General features: G+C 34.6%; 1 protein-coding gene across 1 annotated transcript in view; it reads left to right on the top strand.

Moving 5' to 3' along the window:
• CHD1 (chromodomain helicase DNA binding protein 1) overlaps positions 1 to 5,913 on the top strand; it is a 70,070-nt gene extending 64,157 nt beyond the window's left edge. Inside the window, exons 34-36 of the mRNA XM_044916666.1 lie at positions 590 to 641; positions 1,165 to 1,375; positions 3,113 to 5,913. Coding sequence (XP_044772601.1) covers positions 590 to 641; positions 1,165 to 1,375; positions 3,113 to 3,458 — 609 coding nt within the window. The 3' untranslated portion in view covers positions 3,459 to 5,913. The remainder of the gene's footprint in view (positions 1 to 589; positions 642 to 1,164; positions 1,376 to 3,112) is intronic.
• The last annotated feature ends 12,202 nt before the right edge of the window (positions 5,914 to 18,115 follow it).

The raw sequence follows: 18,115 nt of genomic DNA, 5'->3' as shown, positions 1-18,115 counted from the left end.
AAAAATATCAGACAAAACCCAATTGAAAGATGTTCTACAGAATAACTGTTTAGTACTCTACGAAAGTGTCCAGGTCATCGAAGACAAGAAAAAAAAAGCTGTCCTAGATTGGAGGAAACTAAGAAAACATGAAAACTCAGTGTTAATATGGAATACCAGATTGGATCCTGGAGCAGAAAAAAGATTTTAGTGGGAAAATGTAAAATTTGAATAAAGTTTCAGGTTCAGTTCATAGTATTATACCAATGTTAATTACTCAGTTTTGATTATGCTGTGGTGTTGTGTAAGATACTAACATTAGGAGAAGCTGGGTAAAAGGCATATGGGAACTCTAGGTACTATTTTTGCAGCTTTTCTGTAAGTCTAAAAGTCTTTCAAGTCAAATTTTTAAGAAAATCATGGGACAAATAGTCTATGCTTTAAAAAAAGGTATCTGGAAGTGATACATTTATACATTCTAATATATGAGGACTTCTTTCAGCATCAGAATTTTCTTTTTAGGGTGTTTTGTTTTTTTTTTTCTTTTTCCTATTTTGTAAGGGTATTTGAAGCCACTTAAAAGATTCTTACATATGTGCATTTATTTTAGCAAAATAATGACCAGAACAGCAACTTGAATGCTCAAGTGATTAGAAATCCAGGTAAGTGTTACTAATTGTTTTAGAGAGTAAATTTAAAAATTGTTTTCCTCTTTCAGGTTTGTTTTGCATAATACATACCCACATTTCTATATCGAATCTGTTATCTTAAACAGTAATTCTTTTTAGCTAATTAACCTTTCCATAAATCAACCTTTTGTCAGTTCCTAGAACTTATAGAATAATTGTTAAAGTGAATGTATTTTTTAAAAATACTATTTCGAATAATGTATTCTATTGGTGCAAGAGTCACAAAAGTGTAGTCTGAGAAGAAAATGGGCCTTAAATTTTTCAGTTATATTTTTTCACATTTCAGAATACAGTAACCCTTTTGTAGGCCTTACTATACTGCCTTTATAGACCATTTGTAAAGTCTTTAACTGTCTGTTGGGCAACTGATTTTGTTTTTCTGGAGTTGAAATAGGAGTTCTTATAACCTAGCAGCAAAGTTAATTTTGCTTACCATGTTTTTGTTTTGTTTTGTTTTTTACATCATTAACAAAAGCTGTATTCTTTTCTCTAACAGATGTGGAAAGATTAAAAGAGAATACAAATCATGATGATAGCAGCAGGGACAGTTATTCATCTGACAGACACTTATCTCAGTATCATGATCATCATAAAGACCGACATCAGGGAGATTCTTACAAAAAGAGTGACTCTAGGAAAAGACCCTATTCTTCTTTTAGCAATGGTAAAGATCATCGTGACTGGGATCATTACAAGCAGGAAAGCAGGTAAATTGGACAATTAGTTTTGAAATTTTGCTTATTCATGTCTTTTTTTAATTTACAATACTTTATCAGTCAATTCAGTATTCAGGTAATCATAACAAATCTTAAGTGAAATAAAGGTGTTTGTTTACAAATAAAAAAACTGATACATAGCACTTTTTGTTAATATTGAGAACTGAATTTCTATAAATTTTTTTTAATTCTAAATTTAAGATCCATGTGTGGAGTAAGAGATGAAAGTGTAGAGAGTTCTGTAATTGATAAGTCATAGGATTCATTTTTATTGGTTGGTGTTAGAATATTGGCTCAAATATTCTTCAAAATACAATAGTAGAGTAAAATAAAAGCTCAATGGAATATGACTGAAATTTGGTGGGGGGAGTTCTGTGTTCCATTCCATTAAAAAAAAATGGGCAAAATTAACTCACGTGAAAACACTTTCCTGATTTTAAACTTAATCACAGCAATCTGGGAAGTCTTGAAATCAGGAAGGTTTCTCTGTTTATTGTTATTTGAAGCCTTTAAGTAGTAAACAACCTAAATAATAACAACAAAATACATTTTACTTGGTAAAGGAATATTTTCATAAGTTAATGATAATTATGAAAAGAAAAAGAAAAAACAGAAAAGTAAAAAATGAGAAATAAATTAGTAGATTTTCTTTGCATTTTAGTTGTGCTCACTGTAATAATTCCTTCTGTAGTAGAAGCACTGTCATTAAATATATCAATTGTAGAATGGCTCTCACAATTAGAAAAGGGCACACAAAACGAAAAGCTGTATTTGTAGTAGTAAATTTTTATAATTTCACAGGCTTATAGAACATAATTTATGTTGTTTATAACAACGACCTTTCCCCAACTAATGAAAATTCCCTTCCCGCAAATTAGGTCACAGACTGCATTTTAGAGGTTTTTATTTTTTTTCTGCTTTAGAGGTTTATAAAAGGCTCTGATTTCAAGGTATTCTAGATCATTATCTTAATCCTCACTTCCAGATAACTAAGATGCATTAGGACAGTTTTTGCGTAGAATAAAATGTAGCAACTTTATTGAAAAATGGGCATGTGAGCTAAGTGAAAAAACTCAGAGACAAATACCATATGATTTCACTTGTGTCTGGAATCTTAAAAAAAAAAAACAATCAAGACTCAGACATAGAAAGAACAAACTGATGGTTGTCAGGAGGGAGGGGAATGGGGGGGGATAGGTGAAATAGGTAAAGGGGATTAAGAGGTACAGACTTCCAGGTATAAAATAACTTGTGAGGATATAAAGTACAGCTTAGGAATAGTCAGTATTGTAATAACTTTGGACATATGGTAACTACACTTAACCATGATGGGCTTTTCATAATGTGTTTAATTTCAAATCTCTATGTTGCAGACCTGATACTAATGTGATATTGTACATCAGTTATGCTTTAGCTAAAAATAAAATTGTATTAAATAGTTAAAAAAATAATTAAAAAATAAAATGGGCATGTAAAATTAGATGCTGCCTGAGGTGTTCTGTATGGTTCACTTTAGTTTTGTGAATTGAATGATTTTTCCAGAGAGGCATGCAGAGATAGGTCCAATAACTAAAGCTCACTTAGGAAGTTTTTGTAGTGAAACACAGAGCTTATATACAATCAAAAGGATGCCTTAAAGTATTTTTGTGTTTTATTTTTTAATAATTATTTTATTTGGAAACATTTAATTTGCATTATTAATTTAATTCCTAATTTGTCTTTTATTAGGTATTACAGTGATAGAGAGAAACACAGAAAACTGGATGATCACAGGAGTAGAGATCACAGGTCAAATTTGGAAGGAAGTTTAAAGGATAGATCTCATTCTGATCATCGTTCTCATTCAGACCATCGGTTACATTCAGACCATTGGGCAAGTTCTGAATATACACACCATAAATCTTCCAGGGATTATAGGTATCACTCAGATTGGCAAATGGACCACAGAGCTTCCAGTAGTGGCCCCAGATCACCACTAGATCAGAGGTCTCCTTATGGCTCCAGATCTCCATTTGAACACTCAATTGAACACAAAAGTACACCTGAGCATACCTGGAGTAGTCGGAAAACATAACAAAAACTGATATTTTGTCTTTCTGGACTTTTCTTTTAGCCATATATCATAAACCAACACAGTAATTGCCTTACATGACTTGAAAGATATAAACAGATCTTCTATCAGTAGCAGTATTGTTACTTCTTTCCAGGATGCAAGGTCTATTATCCCAACAGAAGAGAAAATATTTTTATATTTAAGGATTATGCTGCACTGTACTACAAATACTGTAGTACTTTTTTTTTTTTTTCTTTTTTAAAGAAATGGAAAATGTTTACTATTACAGGGACCTCAACACTGCCCTTCCATATAGGCTGGATAAAACTGTTTTTAAGTCAGTGATTTTAGACTGACCTCCATTTAAATTATGTTTGTATATGAACTTTACTCTGACCTGTGATCATGTTTCAGGAAGGAATGAAAGAGAGTTCTTTTCTTAATAAAGAAAAAACACTCAAGGACTTTGTTCACTTTCCAAAGCTACTTGTTTACATTGTACACTGCGACCACCTTGCCGCTTTTCATCACAAGCTTGAATATTTAAATTCTGTACTTATATCTGTAAAATAGCCAGGAATTTCCTGTTTGTGATCTATTATTATGCCTTTTTACACACACACACATACACACACACACAAATGGCTGTAAATTATTGTAAATGGATTAAATGAGCTTTCCTTACTTCCTTTCCCTTCTCAGGCTTTTTTTGACTGTTCCTTTCCCTACCAACTCAGGCCTTCTTATCATTTAAAAATATCAGTGTAATAACACTTTTTAATGATTTGTCTTGATGGAATCATTGTTTAGAATGTAAAAATGGGGAAAGGGGCCACTTAATTCCATTAGTCCTCTTTTTATATTGACTATTTTATTAGATACATGTTATTTCTTTGTTTTCTTTTGTAGTAAATATTGTGTTTGTAGTAACAAAATGGTGAGATAATATGTAAAATCTAAACTGCATGCTCTGGAAACATTTTTTTCAGATGCATTTGGTTTAAAAGGGTAGGTGTATGAACACTTTTCAGAATCCAAAATGGCCAAAAGTTATTGTAAATCCATTTGTTTTCCCTTTTCATGTGGGCAATAATGTCAAATGTGCTATGCAGCCAGGTAACATTTTAGATAAACTTGATTGACTTTTAATATAAACTGTTACAATGCACACTGATTGTATATAAAAACCTTATATATGACAAATTAAATTTAAGAAAAAGGATATGTGGGCTCCTGTAATTTTCTGCTGCATTCTTACTCCAAGCACTTAACTTTTTTTTTCTTTTTTTTTTAAGTAGTAACGTTTAGCTACCAGGAAAAAGGTATTTTGGTAAGCAGTTAACTATTGTTAATGTGTGGCACTACAACTAAATCTATTTTGAAGACTATATGAATCTATGAAGTAAAATTTAGATCGTAGAAATCTTTGTTGGACTCTTGTTGGTTTCCTGCAGATTTTATTTTAGAAAGCCTTATATTTATTCACAGATTTTTATTTTGTTATATTCAGTGGAACTTTTTGAATCATGTAGCATACATTCTTGGATGTGTGCTGTGCTGTAGCAAATTTGAATCTTAACTTTGACAAATATAAGTATATTGGTATATGCCTATAATATTCTTAAATGTGTCCCTGTTGATTAACTGTGGGAGCAATCTACAGAAATTCGTCCATAGATGGATGTATTTTTTAAACGTTTTCCTTTTATCCATTTAGGTCTAAAATTTTATGTGTACAAAACAAAGCTTTCCTCCCCCCCCTTTTTTTGAGTAGTGATACCTCTTTTAGTTACCCTGGAAAATAATAATCTATTTTTTCCTGGCATATCAGATAACATAGGAAGAATAGCTCATTTTCTAAACATTAATTTATAATTAAATATAAAAGTGATTAAACAGTTTAGTGCCGGTACACATTTTTTAAGCTTTTCCACTTTTTTCCACGTTTATTATAAATGATTATTCCACAGATAGCATTTAACAAAAAAATATAATACTTAATGAAATTATAATATTAACACAGTAAGCAGATCAGGGTTGGCATTTTTAATTCACATTTTGTAGCTGGGATATTTGCATTATATCCTATTGTACAGATTACATAGAAGAACATTATTACATATTTTGAGGCAATGGAATGGGCTCTAATTTCTTAACAATGCCACATTTAGTTGAATATTTTAGTCACCTAATTAGTTGAGTTGAATGAAAAATCTAAAACTGTATGTAACATTAACTGATGGAAAATATGTTCATTATTTGTAAGAAGTCCACAATCCTGTAGAAGAGGAATAAGCCATAAATTTATTAAAACACAATGGAGAAGAACATTAGTGCATAAATATCACAGGGAACATTCTCTATAAAATATGCTTAAATTTTGTCTTTTACATGCTCATTCTGCTTTGCTATTTTTATCCATTTGTGTTTAAATTTTCAAGGGTGAGAGATTATGCATAGTACTGTACCAGTTAACCCTCCACTTTAATAATATACAATAAATGATTCTTATTAAAAGCAATGGCCTGTTTGCTTATAAAGAAAATACTCTGTTCAGGATATGTTAGAAAATAATTTTAGACTGGAAAGCTGTGGAAAACTGGAGTGTGAATGATTTGTTCATTAATTTCAGAGTGAGTGGTTTAATAAAACAAACCTTTATAGCATGAAACATAGTAGATTACATATGTGATAATTTCTATAATCCATTTTTGTAGTTAAATAATGAAAAGGTTGTATAGATACACTGATTGACACTGATTTCATTTCCATGAGATTTAAAGAATACCCACTGGGGTAATTGGCATAATTCCTGTTCGTTACTTTGTTTCTGACTAAATAATAATGGAGTTTTATAGTTGTGTTTTTTTTTTCTTTTGCAAGGAGTATATTGATTTGGGGTGGGCCTAGGTGGTGGAAAAACAGGTCATTTTTAAATATGGGATTCTTTTGGACTTAACCCAGCTTCATTTGAAATTGTAATGTGAACTCACAAATGTGGCTTCATTGTTAAAATTTTAAGTAGTTTGTTACTTAGCAAATAATGCAAAAAATACTTTTAAATGTTTCTAAATTGATATTTAAGCATGTTAATATAAACCAACTATCAAACCCATTACTTAAATTCAAGACCCAATTTAAAAATACAGATCGATTATACATATTGTAGCACTTCATGCAAGATTTGTGATGAACATGTTTAAGGGCAGATAACTAGGCAATAGTACAACAAAAATATCCTGAGGCAACATAATGTCAAAAAAACTTGTGTTGAAATTTTTAAGTCTTCTAAATTTAGACATTTAAAACAAAACAGTTGATACTATATTTTCTCCTGACAATGACTGCAGTAATTGACTTTATAGATGCTTTATGCTAATTTTTTTCTTCTTTTTTTAACCTAATAGATTGATTTTATTACAGGAAATGTTTGGATTCTTTTATAAAGAAAGACCTAAGGGTAAGAGATATTAACTACATTAAAGAACGAAAGATAAGATTATTTGGTAAAGTAGGATTAAAAAATACTTTCCAGATTTTTTCCAAATATCTATACAAATTCTTTAGTGGGGCTTCATGTGCCATATTTTCTATCCTAAAAGGCCATCAGCCACCTTGTCCTTTAATTAAAACAAACTTAACCAATCTTTATTTGAAACAAGATTGGTAGTTCAAACTCCCAAATGAATAAGATGCTTTTAATTCTATGTCCCAGTCTACATTTGAGTCTTGATCTAAATATTAAATTGAAATGGTATAAATAGTCCCCAAACAAAACCTGAGCTCATCATGCTTCTCTTAAATGAGCTAAGATACTGACTTCACTGATCTACATTATCTGGCAGAAATGTGGATTGCGTTGTGGTTTTACTATTATAGACTACTGTTAGGTTTCCAATCTGTCGATGAGCTGTGGAACTGACCTGGCACTCATTGTTTTTTCCTCTTTTTACCTTTCAAAACTTTGCTTTGTCTCTGGTGTTCTTCAATTTCACTATGCTGAGTTTAGGTGTGGTTTTGTTTATTTATTTTTTTAATTTTTTTAAACTTTATTTTGTTAGTCACCATAAAATACATCATTAGTTTTTGAGGTAGTGATCCACGATTCATTGTTTTCATATAACACCCAGTGCTCCGGGTTAACCCAGTGATGGGTATTAAGGAGGGCACGTAATGCATGGAGCACTGTTTATATTTTTTAGATCAGGTCTTGTCTCGACCAGTTCTTTCTACTTTCTGGAAACCTGTGGTATTACTCTCATAACATTTTTTATCTCTGTCCTCTGTCTCACCAGCTTTACTGTTTTTCCTTTTCTTTCCGTTTCTGTGCTGAGTATCTTCAGCTTCAGCTACTCCCCTGAACTCATCTGCACTTAGATATCTAATAGGCATCTAATCTTAAAATACGGAAAACCAGACTCCGCCCTTCTCCACCAATAACATTAAGAAAAAACACAACTGCCAATGTTCCGTAATTTTTGATAAATGAATGGACTTGGCATTCACAACTTTATAATATGTGGCACTTTACCCCTAGCTATTTCTAGTCTTTCTCTCTCACTCACACTACTCCATTGTTTAGAATACCCCAAAGAATACTTCTGGGACTTTGCATTGCTGGTCCCTCTGTCAAGAATGTCTTTATCCCTAATTTGTACAAAGCTTACTCCCTCGCTTAAATAATTCAAGTCTGCTCACAAGTCATATCAAGTCTCTAAACTGGTACCCTGCCCCTATCAATCTTTTTTAATCTCTTTGCTTTTCCTTCTAGCACTTACCATTACTTGACTTTGTTTTTTTTCATTTGTCATTGCTTCCTCATGAACATGTAAGTTCCATTAGGGGAAGGACTTCATCTTATCCACTGCTGTAACCCCAGGAGCTAAACCAATGCCTCACATATCAGTTGCATTTTTTTCATTATTTTGGTTCTTTCCCAGAAATGCTATGTGCCATAAGTGGCCAGCATTATTAAACTTTTGTCTTTACATTATTACCTGATCTGTTAGTATATTTGGAACATTTATATGGCTTATCAGTATCTCTATTACTAGAGTCTTTTTACTATCTTTTGCTTTTTAACTCAACTAATAAGAATCACCTGAAACATAGAGAAATACCTAAGTCTCATCTAGAAATTAAAATAGAGAAAGGCCTTAAGTAATACGATTTTGGGGATTTTAATATTTATTTTATTGACTTGAATAATACAGAGGTTAAGTCCCCTCTTAAAATTAAAATACTATGCTTATATATAAATGAAAACTGGTATTTGTAACTTACGGCTGCTTAGGAAAGATGATACTTTGTGAAGAGATATTCAGAGGTGTGATATATAATAGGAAAATATAAAACATTTTGATTTGTCTGTTCCTTTATCTTTTGATAGGAAATATGTTGTTAGGTGGTGTGATAGACTTTTTCTACTCATAAGGAAAGAACACAACTTGTAAAGACACCATAATGCAAGAGAAACATGTTGCATTTCCAATGTCTTTAAGGTGAAATAGCCAAAAAAAAAAAAAAAAATTCCCTCCCTGGCTGGTTTTTGATATTTTTTCCCATTAAAAATTTAGATCACGTTTATATAAGGTAAATTCATCCTTTTTAGGTATACATTGTAATAAGCTTTGACATATTATACAGTTATTTAACCACCAACATATTTAAGATACAAAACCCTTTCCAGCACCCCAAAAAAGTTATCCTATACTAATTTCCTCATACCTAGTCCCTGGCAACCACTGATTTGTCCCCATAGTTTTACCTTTTCCATAATGTTATTTAAAGGAATATACAAAATAAAGGTTTTGAGCTGACCTTTCACCTAGTATAATGTTTTTGAGATTAATGTGTTTTGCATTAACAGTAGCTCATTACTTTTTATTATTAAGTGCTGTTCTTCATACTGAATGTTCTACAGTTTATCCATTCACCAACTGGGTTTCCAGTCATTAGGCCATTATGAATAAAGATGCAGTAAACTGTCATGGACCAGTCTCTGGATAGGCATATTCTAACCTTGGGAAATACTTCGGGGTTTCTAGGTTGTATGGTAAAGTATATGTTTTACTTTACAAAAAACTGCCAAACTATTTTCCAAAGTGGATATGCCATTTTATGTTTCCACCAGCTATAGATGAGAGTTCTTGTTGCTCTTTAACCATGTGAGCATTTTGTATGGTAGGGTTTGCTTGTTTGTTGTTTTTTTCATGTCGCCATTCTGGTAGGTGTCTAGTGGTAACGAGTAATTTGCATTTCCCTAGTGACTAATGGTATTCAACATCTTTTAATGTGTTTGTCATTCTTCTTTCTAGTCTTCAAATTTTTTTCCAGTTTTATAAATAGAGTTGTTGATGCAATTCACGTATCAGATAAACTGCAAATATTTTCTCCTAGTCTGTGACTTGTCTTCATTTTTTTAACAGTGTCTTTTGAAATGTAGAATTTAAAAATTTTTGGTAAAATCCAGTTTCTCCCTTTCTTTTCTTCTATGGTTCCTTCTTTGTGTGTAGAAGTCTTTGCCTAACGCAAGATCACAAAGATTTTTCTTATATTTTTCTTATATTTTAAAAATATACTTTTAGGAATTACATTTAAGTCTGTGATCCATCTCAAGTTTTTTGTATATAATGTGCAGTATGAACGAAAGGAGTTATGGGGGGATATTTTTAGGTTTTCGTTTTGTTTTTTTGGATATGCATATCCATTTTTCCAACATCATTTGTTGAAAAGACTTTTTCCACTGAATTTCTCTTTTACCTTATTGAAAATCAGTTGTTCATATGTAGGTGGGTCTGTTTCTGGGCTTCCTATTTTGTCCTATTAATTTATATTTCTGCCTATGCCAACAACACACTGTTTTGGTTACTGCAGTTTAAATAGTAAATTATGGGAGCACCTGGGTAGCTCAGTCGGTTAAGCGACCGACTCTTGGTTTCAGCTCAGGTCATGATTTTAGGGTCTTGGGAGCAAGCCCCATGTGGGCCTCTCTGCTCACACAGAGTCTGCTTGAGATTATCTCTCTTCCTCTCCCTCTGCCTACCCCTCCACCCGCCACTTGTGCTCTCATGCTCTCTCTCAGTAGTAAATACAATCTTTAAATAAATAATAAATTATGAAATCAGGTGGTAGTTCTAAATTTTGTTCTTCAAAATTGTTAGGGCCTTCTAAATTCCTTTGCTTTCCCACATACATTTTAGAATCAAATTGTAAATTTCTACCAAAAGCCTGCTAGGATTTTGATTGGGATTATATTGAGCATATAATCAATTTGGAGAATATTGATAGTTCAACAAGATTGAGATGTCCGACTTAATACAGTATATATTCCATTATTTATGTCTTTAATTTCTCTCATTGTGATTTTTCACTATACAAATCTTGCTAAATTGTTAAATTCATCCCTTATAAATGCTTTTTTTAATTACAATTTTTTTAAAGATTCTATTTAAGAGAACATGGGGAGGGGCAGAGGGAGAGGGAGAAAAAGAAGGGAATCCCAAGCAGACTCCTAGCTGAGCACAGAGCCCGATGCGGGGCTTGATCCCATGACCCTGTGATCATGACCTGAGCTGAAACCAAGAGTCTAATGCTCAGTCAACTGAACCACCCTGGTACCCCTCTAATTTCAATTTTTAAGTATTTATTGATTTTTGGATTTAACCTTTTTCCTGTGGCCTTGCTATACTCAATAATTAGTTATAACAGCTTCTCCCAGATTTGAGATTTTCTACATAGATTATCATATCTTGGAAAAAAGTTTTATTTGTATCTTTGCAATCTTTTATGCCTTTTTTTTTTTCTTGCCTTAATGTACTTCCTAGGACCTCTTTTATAATGTTGGTAAGAATGGGCGTCCTATTATAAGAATTGCCTTATTCCCATCTGGGATAAATTCATTCTTTCACCACTGCGTATGGAAGTAGCCATAGCCTTTTTGTATATGACCTTTATCTTGTCAAGGAAGTTCCCTTCTAATCTTAGCTTTCTGAGTATTGAAAGAAAATAGTAACCACAAGTACTTATCCTTGGGATGTGTGCACCTGTTGTACAACTTCTTAAATCACGGAATCAGATTGGAGACTGCCACCCTCAATACCTATTCTACATTTATTTTCTCATAGTACTTTTTATCAAAGAAACCATCAAAAAACAACTTTGTAATGTAGTGGGATCTAATGATGAAATTGAACTATCTCAAACTGCTGGTTAATATTTTGGACAGATGGACATTATGAATGTGTTTCTTTCAAAAATTTAACATTTCCTGTAGCACCTCTGTTTCTGCTGTTTTTGCAAACTATAGCACTAGCCTAGCACAGTCATCCTTTAAAAATCCATTAAACATTAACTGATTTCTTCTTTTTTTGCTTAAGTTTATTTTTAAGTAATCTCTACACCCAACATGGGATTCAAACTCATGACCTCAAGATCAAGAGTCACATGTTCTGACTGAGCCAACCAGGTGCCTCTGATTTATTCTTTTTTTTTTTTTTTAAAGATTTTATTTATTTATTTGAGACACAGAGATACAGAGAGAGAGAGCAGGGAGAGAGGCAGAGGGAGAGGAAGAAGCAGGCTCCCTGCTGAGCCAGGAGCCCGACGTGGGGCTCGATCCCAGGACCCTGGGGTCATGACCTGAGCCAAAGGCAGACACTTAACCATCTGAGCCACCCAGGCGCCCCTAACTGATTTATTCTTAATTGCTTTATGCACTCTTTCTTCTTGTCTTGTCAAATATACGGTTCATTTATATCAGTTCCCCTTGGAGAATCTTGTCATTTTTTAGAATTTAGTTCACTTTGTTGCCTGGTGACCTCTATACTGTAATGGGTTCAAGTAAAACTATGATTTTTTAGATTAACTATTTTTTCATGTTAGGATAGGAGGAATGTTCTCTTACAACTGTATCCTAAGAAGAGGCACTCTAAAATGGGTTTTTAAGTCAATTTTATTGAGGCATAATATATATCCCACAGTAAATTGCATGCACCATACATGTGCAATTTGGTGAGGTTTGAGAAATGTATACATTAACCTAATCATGATACAGAATATTTCCATCACCCCTGAAGTTTTTATTGTGTTCTTTCCAGTCAATCTCCATACTTAAACTGTAGCCTAGGAAACCACTTAATGATTGGCTTTATATTACTTTATATTACTACAGATAGATTTATCTAACTAGAGTTTAATAAGTAGTGAAATCACACACTCTTTTTTGACTTCTTTTGCTCAATATAGTGTTTTTAAGATTAGTTCGTGTTGCGTGTATCTGTAGTTCATTGCTTTATATTGCTGTATAATACTCCATTGTATGGATCCACTGCTCACTTAATGGGTTTCCAGCTTCTAGCTAATATGAATAAAACTTCTATGACCATTCCTTTACAAGTTTTGTGCATATGTTTTCATTTCTTGGATAAATACCTTGGAAAAGAATTGCTAAATCATATGATAAACACTGAACTTTTAAAGAAGCTGTCAAACTTGTACAACGTAGCTGTACCATTTTACAATACATGAAAGTTGCACTTGTTTTGCATCCTTGCCAGCACTAGCTATGGTGTTTTTTAAAAAAGCTATTATAATAGTTATGTAATGCAGTTGCATGGTTTTAATTTGCATGTTTTTGATGACTAATGATACTGATCTCTTCATGTGCCGTTGGCTATTTATAGGTCCTATGTGAAATACCTATCGAATCTTTTGCCCATTTTGTAGTTGGATTATTTGCTTTCTTGTTATTGAGCTGTAAGCATTTTTTTCTGTCCTGTATTTTTAATAGATTATATTTTTTTGATAGATTATATTTTTTAAAGCAGTTTTATGTTCACAACAAAATGGAGCAGAAACTAGAGATTTTGCGTATGTCCCCTGCCCTCAACATATGCATAGCCTCTCACATTATCAGCATCTCTGTAATAAATATATTTTAAATAAGTCTTTTACTAGATATATGTATTGTAAATACTTTCTCCAAATCTATGACTTGCCTTTTTTTCTTAATAATTTTCAAAGAGCAAAAGCTTTAAATTTTAATGAAGTCCATTGTCTAATTTTTTCCCTTAATATTTCATACATTTTGTATCCATCCATATAACAAGCTTTTGTCTACCCTAGAGTCAAAAAGATTTTCTTGTGTTTTTTTTTTTTTCCTAGAAGAGTTATTTAGGTCATTGTTCCATTTCAAGTTAATTTTCTATATGATGAGAGCTAAGATTTGGGGCTCATTTTTTCCTCCATGTGGATATCCAGTTTTTCCACCATAATTTCCAGAAAAGAGTAATTTTCCTCACTGAGTTATTTGACTTCTTTATATATATTAAAAAAAATCGGTTGACCACATGTGTGCGTCTATTTCTGAATATTCTACTGACTATCCCTATGCTAAAATAAAATAGTCTTGATTATTATATCTTTATATTAAACCTCTTGAAGTCAGGTAGTAAGAGTGCTTCAACTTTGTACATTTTCCAAATTATTGTGGCTACTCTAAGTCCTTCATATTTGTTGACCTTAAACAAAAGAGCCAGCTATTTTACCAGCAAAATGAGTTTATTGGGGAATAGCAGAGGAATTGCATCTCAGGACAAGCAAATTATGGTGAACCAGAGGCAAGTCTGGAGGACAGAGGAGAGGGGCTTGCTTTTACAGAAGAAAGGAGGAAGCTGAGAGGGCTGTTTCACTGAGTTCTCATTGGCTGGGCTGTTGCTAGATAAGGAGAAATTCTTCCTTCGCACTGCTGGGGTACGTAAAATAAGTTTCCTGTTGGGAAATGTGAGGTTTGCTTCTTAGGGTGACTAGCAGTACATGAAAGCTCATGCTTCAGGGCTTCCCTATTCAATTTTAAATGAGGTTTCTTTTATTTATTTTCACATTTCTCCCTTTTGATTAAGATCTTTCCTCAAAACATTGCTGCTCAAGATTAGATTTTTAATACTTAGTGGTTTTGTCCCTTGGTGCCAGGAAGGACATTTACTGGTTGTCCTGTTCCACATCAGAGGGAAAATACACAGATTGCAAACTCTTGAGGCCTCATTTGAGTAACGAGGAAGGGAATGAGGGATAACTCTCAGGCATTTCCCATCTGAGGTCTAGATCTTACAAGGTTGGAAGCATTGGAGACCATCTGTAAGTGCTGAGCTAACACCACCCTCCTGGATGCATCACTTCTGTAGAGATTTGACAGGCAACAGGTGCAAAATTTAAAAATGATTACATAGCAGAATAATGACCCCAGTTTGTATGTGTATAATAGTTCTAAACCAGGAGCCAAACTTGAAGACAACCAGCTAAAGAGGTATGGTTATGGTTAGAGAAAGGTTGAAACAGGTATGAGAACATCTGGCTCTAACAGCCTAAACTGATAGGTCTTGGAATCAAACAAAAATTGCGTACAGATAAAACCAAGGGATCCCTGACGTCATGAAATAGATCAGAGTTTCTGGTAACAGATCAACAGTCAGAAAGGTTTCCTTTTTTTGCAACAGATTGGGTCAAGAAAGTAAGGAAGGAAATAAGGTAAGAAGCCAACAGCAAGGAGAAGGTAAACAAGCCTGGTTCTGTCATTTTGGGGAAAGCTCTCTCCTTCAGCTGTTTTGATTCCTGGAAATCTATTTTTCAGGCCACCAGTTGGTGTGCAGGTCCAGTCAGGGTTTGGTGCTTTCTTTAGATGCAACACATGGATCCAAGAATCGATTCCTTGGAGTTTGGCTGCATAAGGGTTGGTTAACAGTACCTGAGAGGGGCCTTTCCAACAGAGTTGCATTATGAAATCTTTCTGGAGATATCTTTTCCAGTAGACAAAATCTCTGGGCTGCATGGTGAGATGTTTAAGGTCTTCATCCCCTTGGGCAAGCTGCCTGAAGATTGTTTTACTAAAGCATGGTTTAACAATGAGGTGTTCGCAATATCATCAAAAGGAGTAGACCAGAGATTTACAAGGATTAATGGCAGTGCCTTTGGTCAGGGTATTTGAAGGGTCTCTGCAAATTTTGCTAATTGGGTCTTAATTACACTGTTCTCATGTTTGAGGATTGAGGGTTGTAAGCACAGTGAAAGTGCTGTAAAACTGCCCAAACAGCCCAGATCTGTCAAAACACTTGTCCAGTGAAGGGACTTCCCCCATCACTCTGAAGTTCCAGGGGCTTCTTCAGGTTGGGATGATCTTTTCTAGTAGATCAAGATCTTTTCTTATTCTGAAATGAGGTGCCCCAAATATCAAACCTCCATTCGGGAATTTAAAGTGCTTGGGAGCAGTGTGAACAGGTGTTCTTGAATCATATTTCAGCAGGAGGGGTAGGCAAGCAAAGCAGCACTCTTTGCAGTCTTATTAATATATCCCACTGCTGATTCACAAAGATTATCATTTTTTTCAGTATACCAGTGATTCAGTGCATGGATAATAATCAGTAATGGGAAATTTGGAGTCTCTGGCAGGACTGGATTATTTTTGGCGTAAGCCAGAGTTTTCTTTTTTTAACCAAATTAACAATTACTAGAATTCCAATATTGTTTTTCCTTTTCTAGGGCCAACTGCTGGGCATCTCTAGTCAACTTTTCTAGATTATCATTTGAAGGAACATCTCCGTGGACCATGACAGAAGTTTGGTTGTTGGTTCCTTTGAGAGCAGTGTACTTTGTGGCATTCCAAAGTCATGAGCTACTGCAAAGACATCACTATTGTCATATACGTATATGTGGCTTTGCTCTCGGCTAAAATGCAAGTTCAAGTAAGACAGTTCGGACTGTTGGGGCGAGGTAACCAAGGTACCTTGATGACTTCCAAAGGAGTTGGAAGAGCATACCCAGCATAATATTTACCATTTTGATCCTTTTAAATAAGAACTGTCAGTACAAAAAAGTTGGTGTTAATCAAAGGAGTTCCCTGTAAGTCATCAGGCAGGGGCAGGAGGTGACCTGTCGGAGACAAAAACTCCTGAGGAGTACCATCCACAGAAGAGGGAAGGAGGGTGGCAGGGTTAAGATTAGTTATGTGAGGAGTGGGTATGTGTAATGAGAATTCAGGAGGGAGAGGGAAATAGGAAATTGGTCATTAGGATGTCCAAGGGCAGGGGATTTTTTTAAGCTTTCATTTAGGGTTTTATTTTGTTTTTAAAGATTTTAATTATTTATTTGAGAGAGACAGAGCATGAGCAGAGGCAGGAGGCAGTGGGAGAAGCAGGCTTCCCGCTGAGCAGGGAGCCTGATCTGGGACGCGATCCCAGGACTCTGGGATCATGACCTGAGCTGAAGGCAAATGCTTAACTGAGCCACCTAGATGTCCCTTCTTGAGGGTTTTAAAGGCTAAATCATCCTGATCTTCCCAAATAATAGGGTCAGGTTTGTTATTTTTTTAAGTTTTTTATTTTAATTTTTAAATTTATTTATTTGAGAGAGAGAGTGCAGAGAAAGATAGGGAGAGAGAGAGAGAGACCACGAGCTGGCAGGGGGAAGAGGGGAAGGGGTAAGCGTGCTCCCCACTGAGCAGGGACCCCGATGTGGGGCTCGATCCCAGGATACTGGGACCATGACCTGAGCCGAAGGCAGACGCTCAACTGGCTGAGCCACCCAGGTGCCCCATGTTGTTTTTTAATACAGTAGCCTGCTAGCCAAGAAAACCTTGTAAATGGCACTTGGTTTGGGGTTTGAGCAAGTTCAAGATGCCCATTTGAATCTAAATGTAGCCCTTGTTCTGAAATTAGGTGCCCCATATAGCAAAGTTTAGTTTGAGCAAACTGCAATTTCTCCTTGAAGACTTTGTGTCCCTTTAAGGCTAAAAGTTTAACAGGTGGATGCTGTCTTCCATGCGAAGAGGCCTGAGAAGGGGAGCAGAGAAAGCAAGTGCTCTACATATTGTCATAAAGCAGAGCCTCCAGGTAACTCTGTATCATCTAAAACTGCTTTTAAATTTTGGAAGAAGTAGGAAGGACTTTTGGTAAATCCTTGGGGCATTAGAGTCTAGTTGTAATGTTTACGCTCCTAAATAAAGGTAAGGAGATATTGGCACATCCTATCCCCAGGGCAGAAGTAAGGAGGCCGTAAACCCCTGAATACTCCTAATAATTTTTTATTATGGGCTTGATGCCCTACAGCTTATCCAATAGGGACCCATAGTTAGTATCCTTACTATTAGGTCTCGTGTTGCCAGAGATGGAACAAATAAAGATATTGAAGGGTTATTTGATTCATCTGGTCGCCTATTTTGGTTACTGCTATCAAATTCTAGAATTATCTCCCCGTTTCGGGAGAAAGAAATTTTAGTGTGTTATTTCTCTAAGAAATCTTAGCCCAATAAAAGGATAGGGCTGAAAGAAGTCAGGAGAAAAGGGTGAGTATCTCATAGAGGGCGTAAATAAAAGGGAATAAGTTTAGAGACAGGAATGCATTGAGGTTTATTAGAAACTCCTGCTAGTTGAACCATTTGAATCTGTCGAGGCAGGGACTGTGAAATAACAGTGGGGTTGAGCTCCAACAGTGCAGCTCCGGTGTCAATAAACACAGAGAGAGATTCATTTCCAACCTGGAGAAAGATGGAGAAATGCTCCTGTAATTCCTCAGAGTCTTGTAATTAGGAAAAGGTTGGTTGGAGGGCTGAAGGCTCCTGGAGAGCTTAAATTGGTAACAATCTTTCTTCCAGTGTCCTAGCTTTTGCAGTAATGACAAAGACCAGA

Source organism: Neomonachus schauinslandi, chromosome 7 (assembly GCF_002201575.2).
Source record: "Neomonachus schauinslandi chromosome 7, ASM220157v2, whole genome shotgun sequence".
Lineage (NCBI taxonomy): Eukaryota > Metazoa > Chordata > Mammalia > Carnivora > Phocidae > Neomonachus > Neomonachus schauinslandi.
The sequence above is the reverse complement of the archived record's forward strand: the minus strand, read 5'-3'. Positions and strand labels throughout refer to the sequence as shown.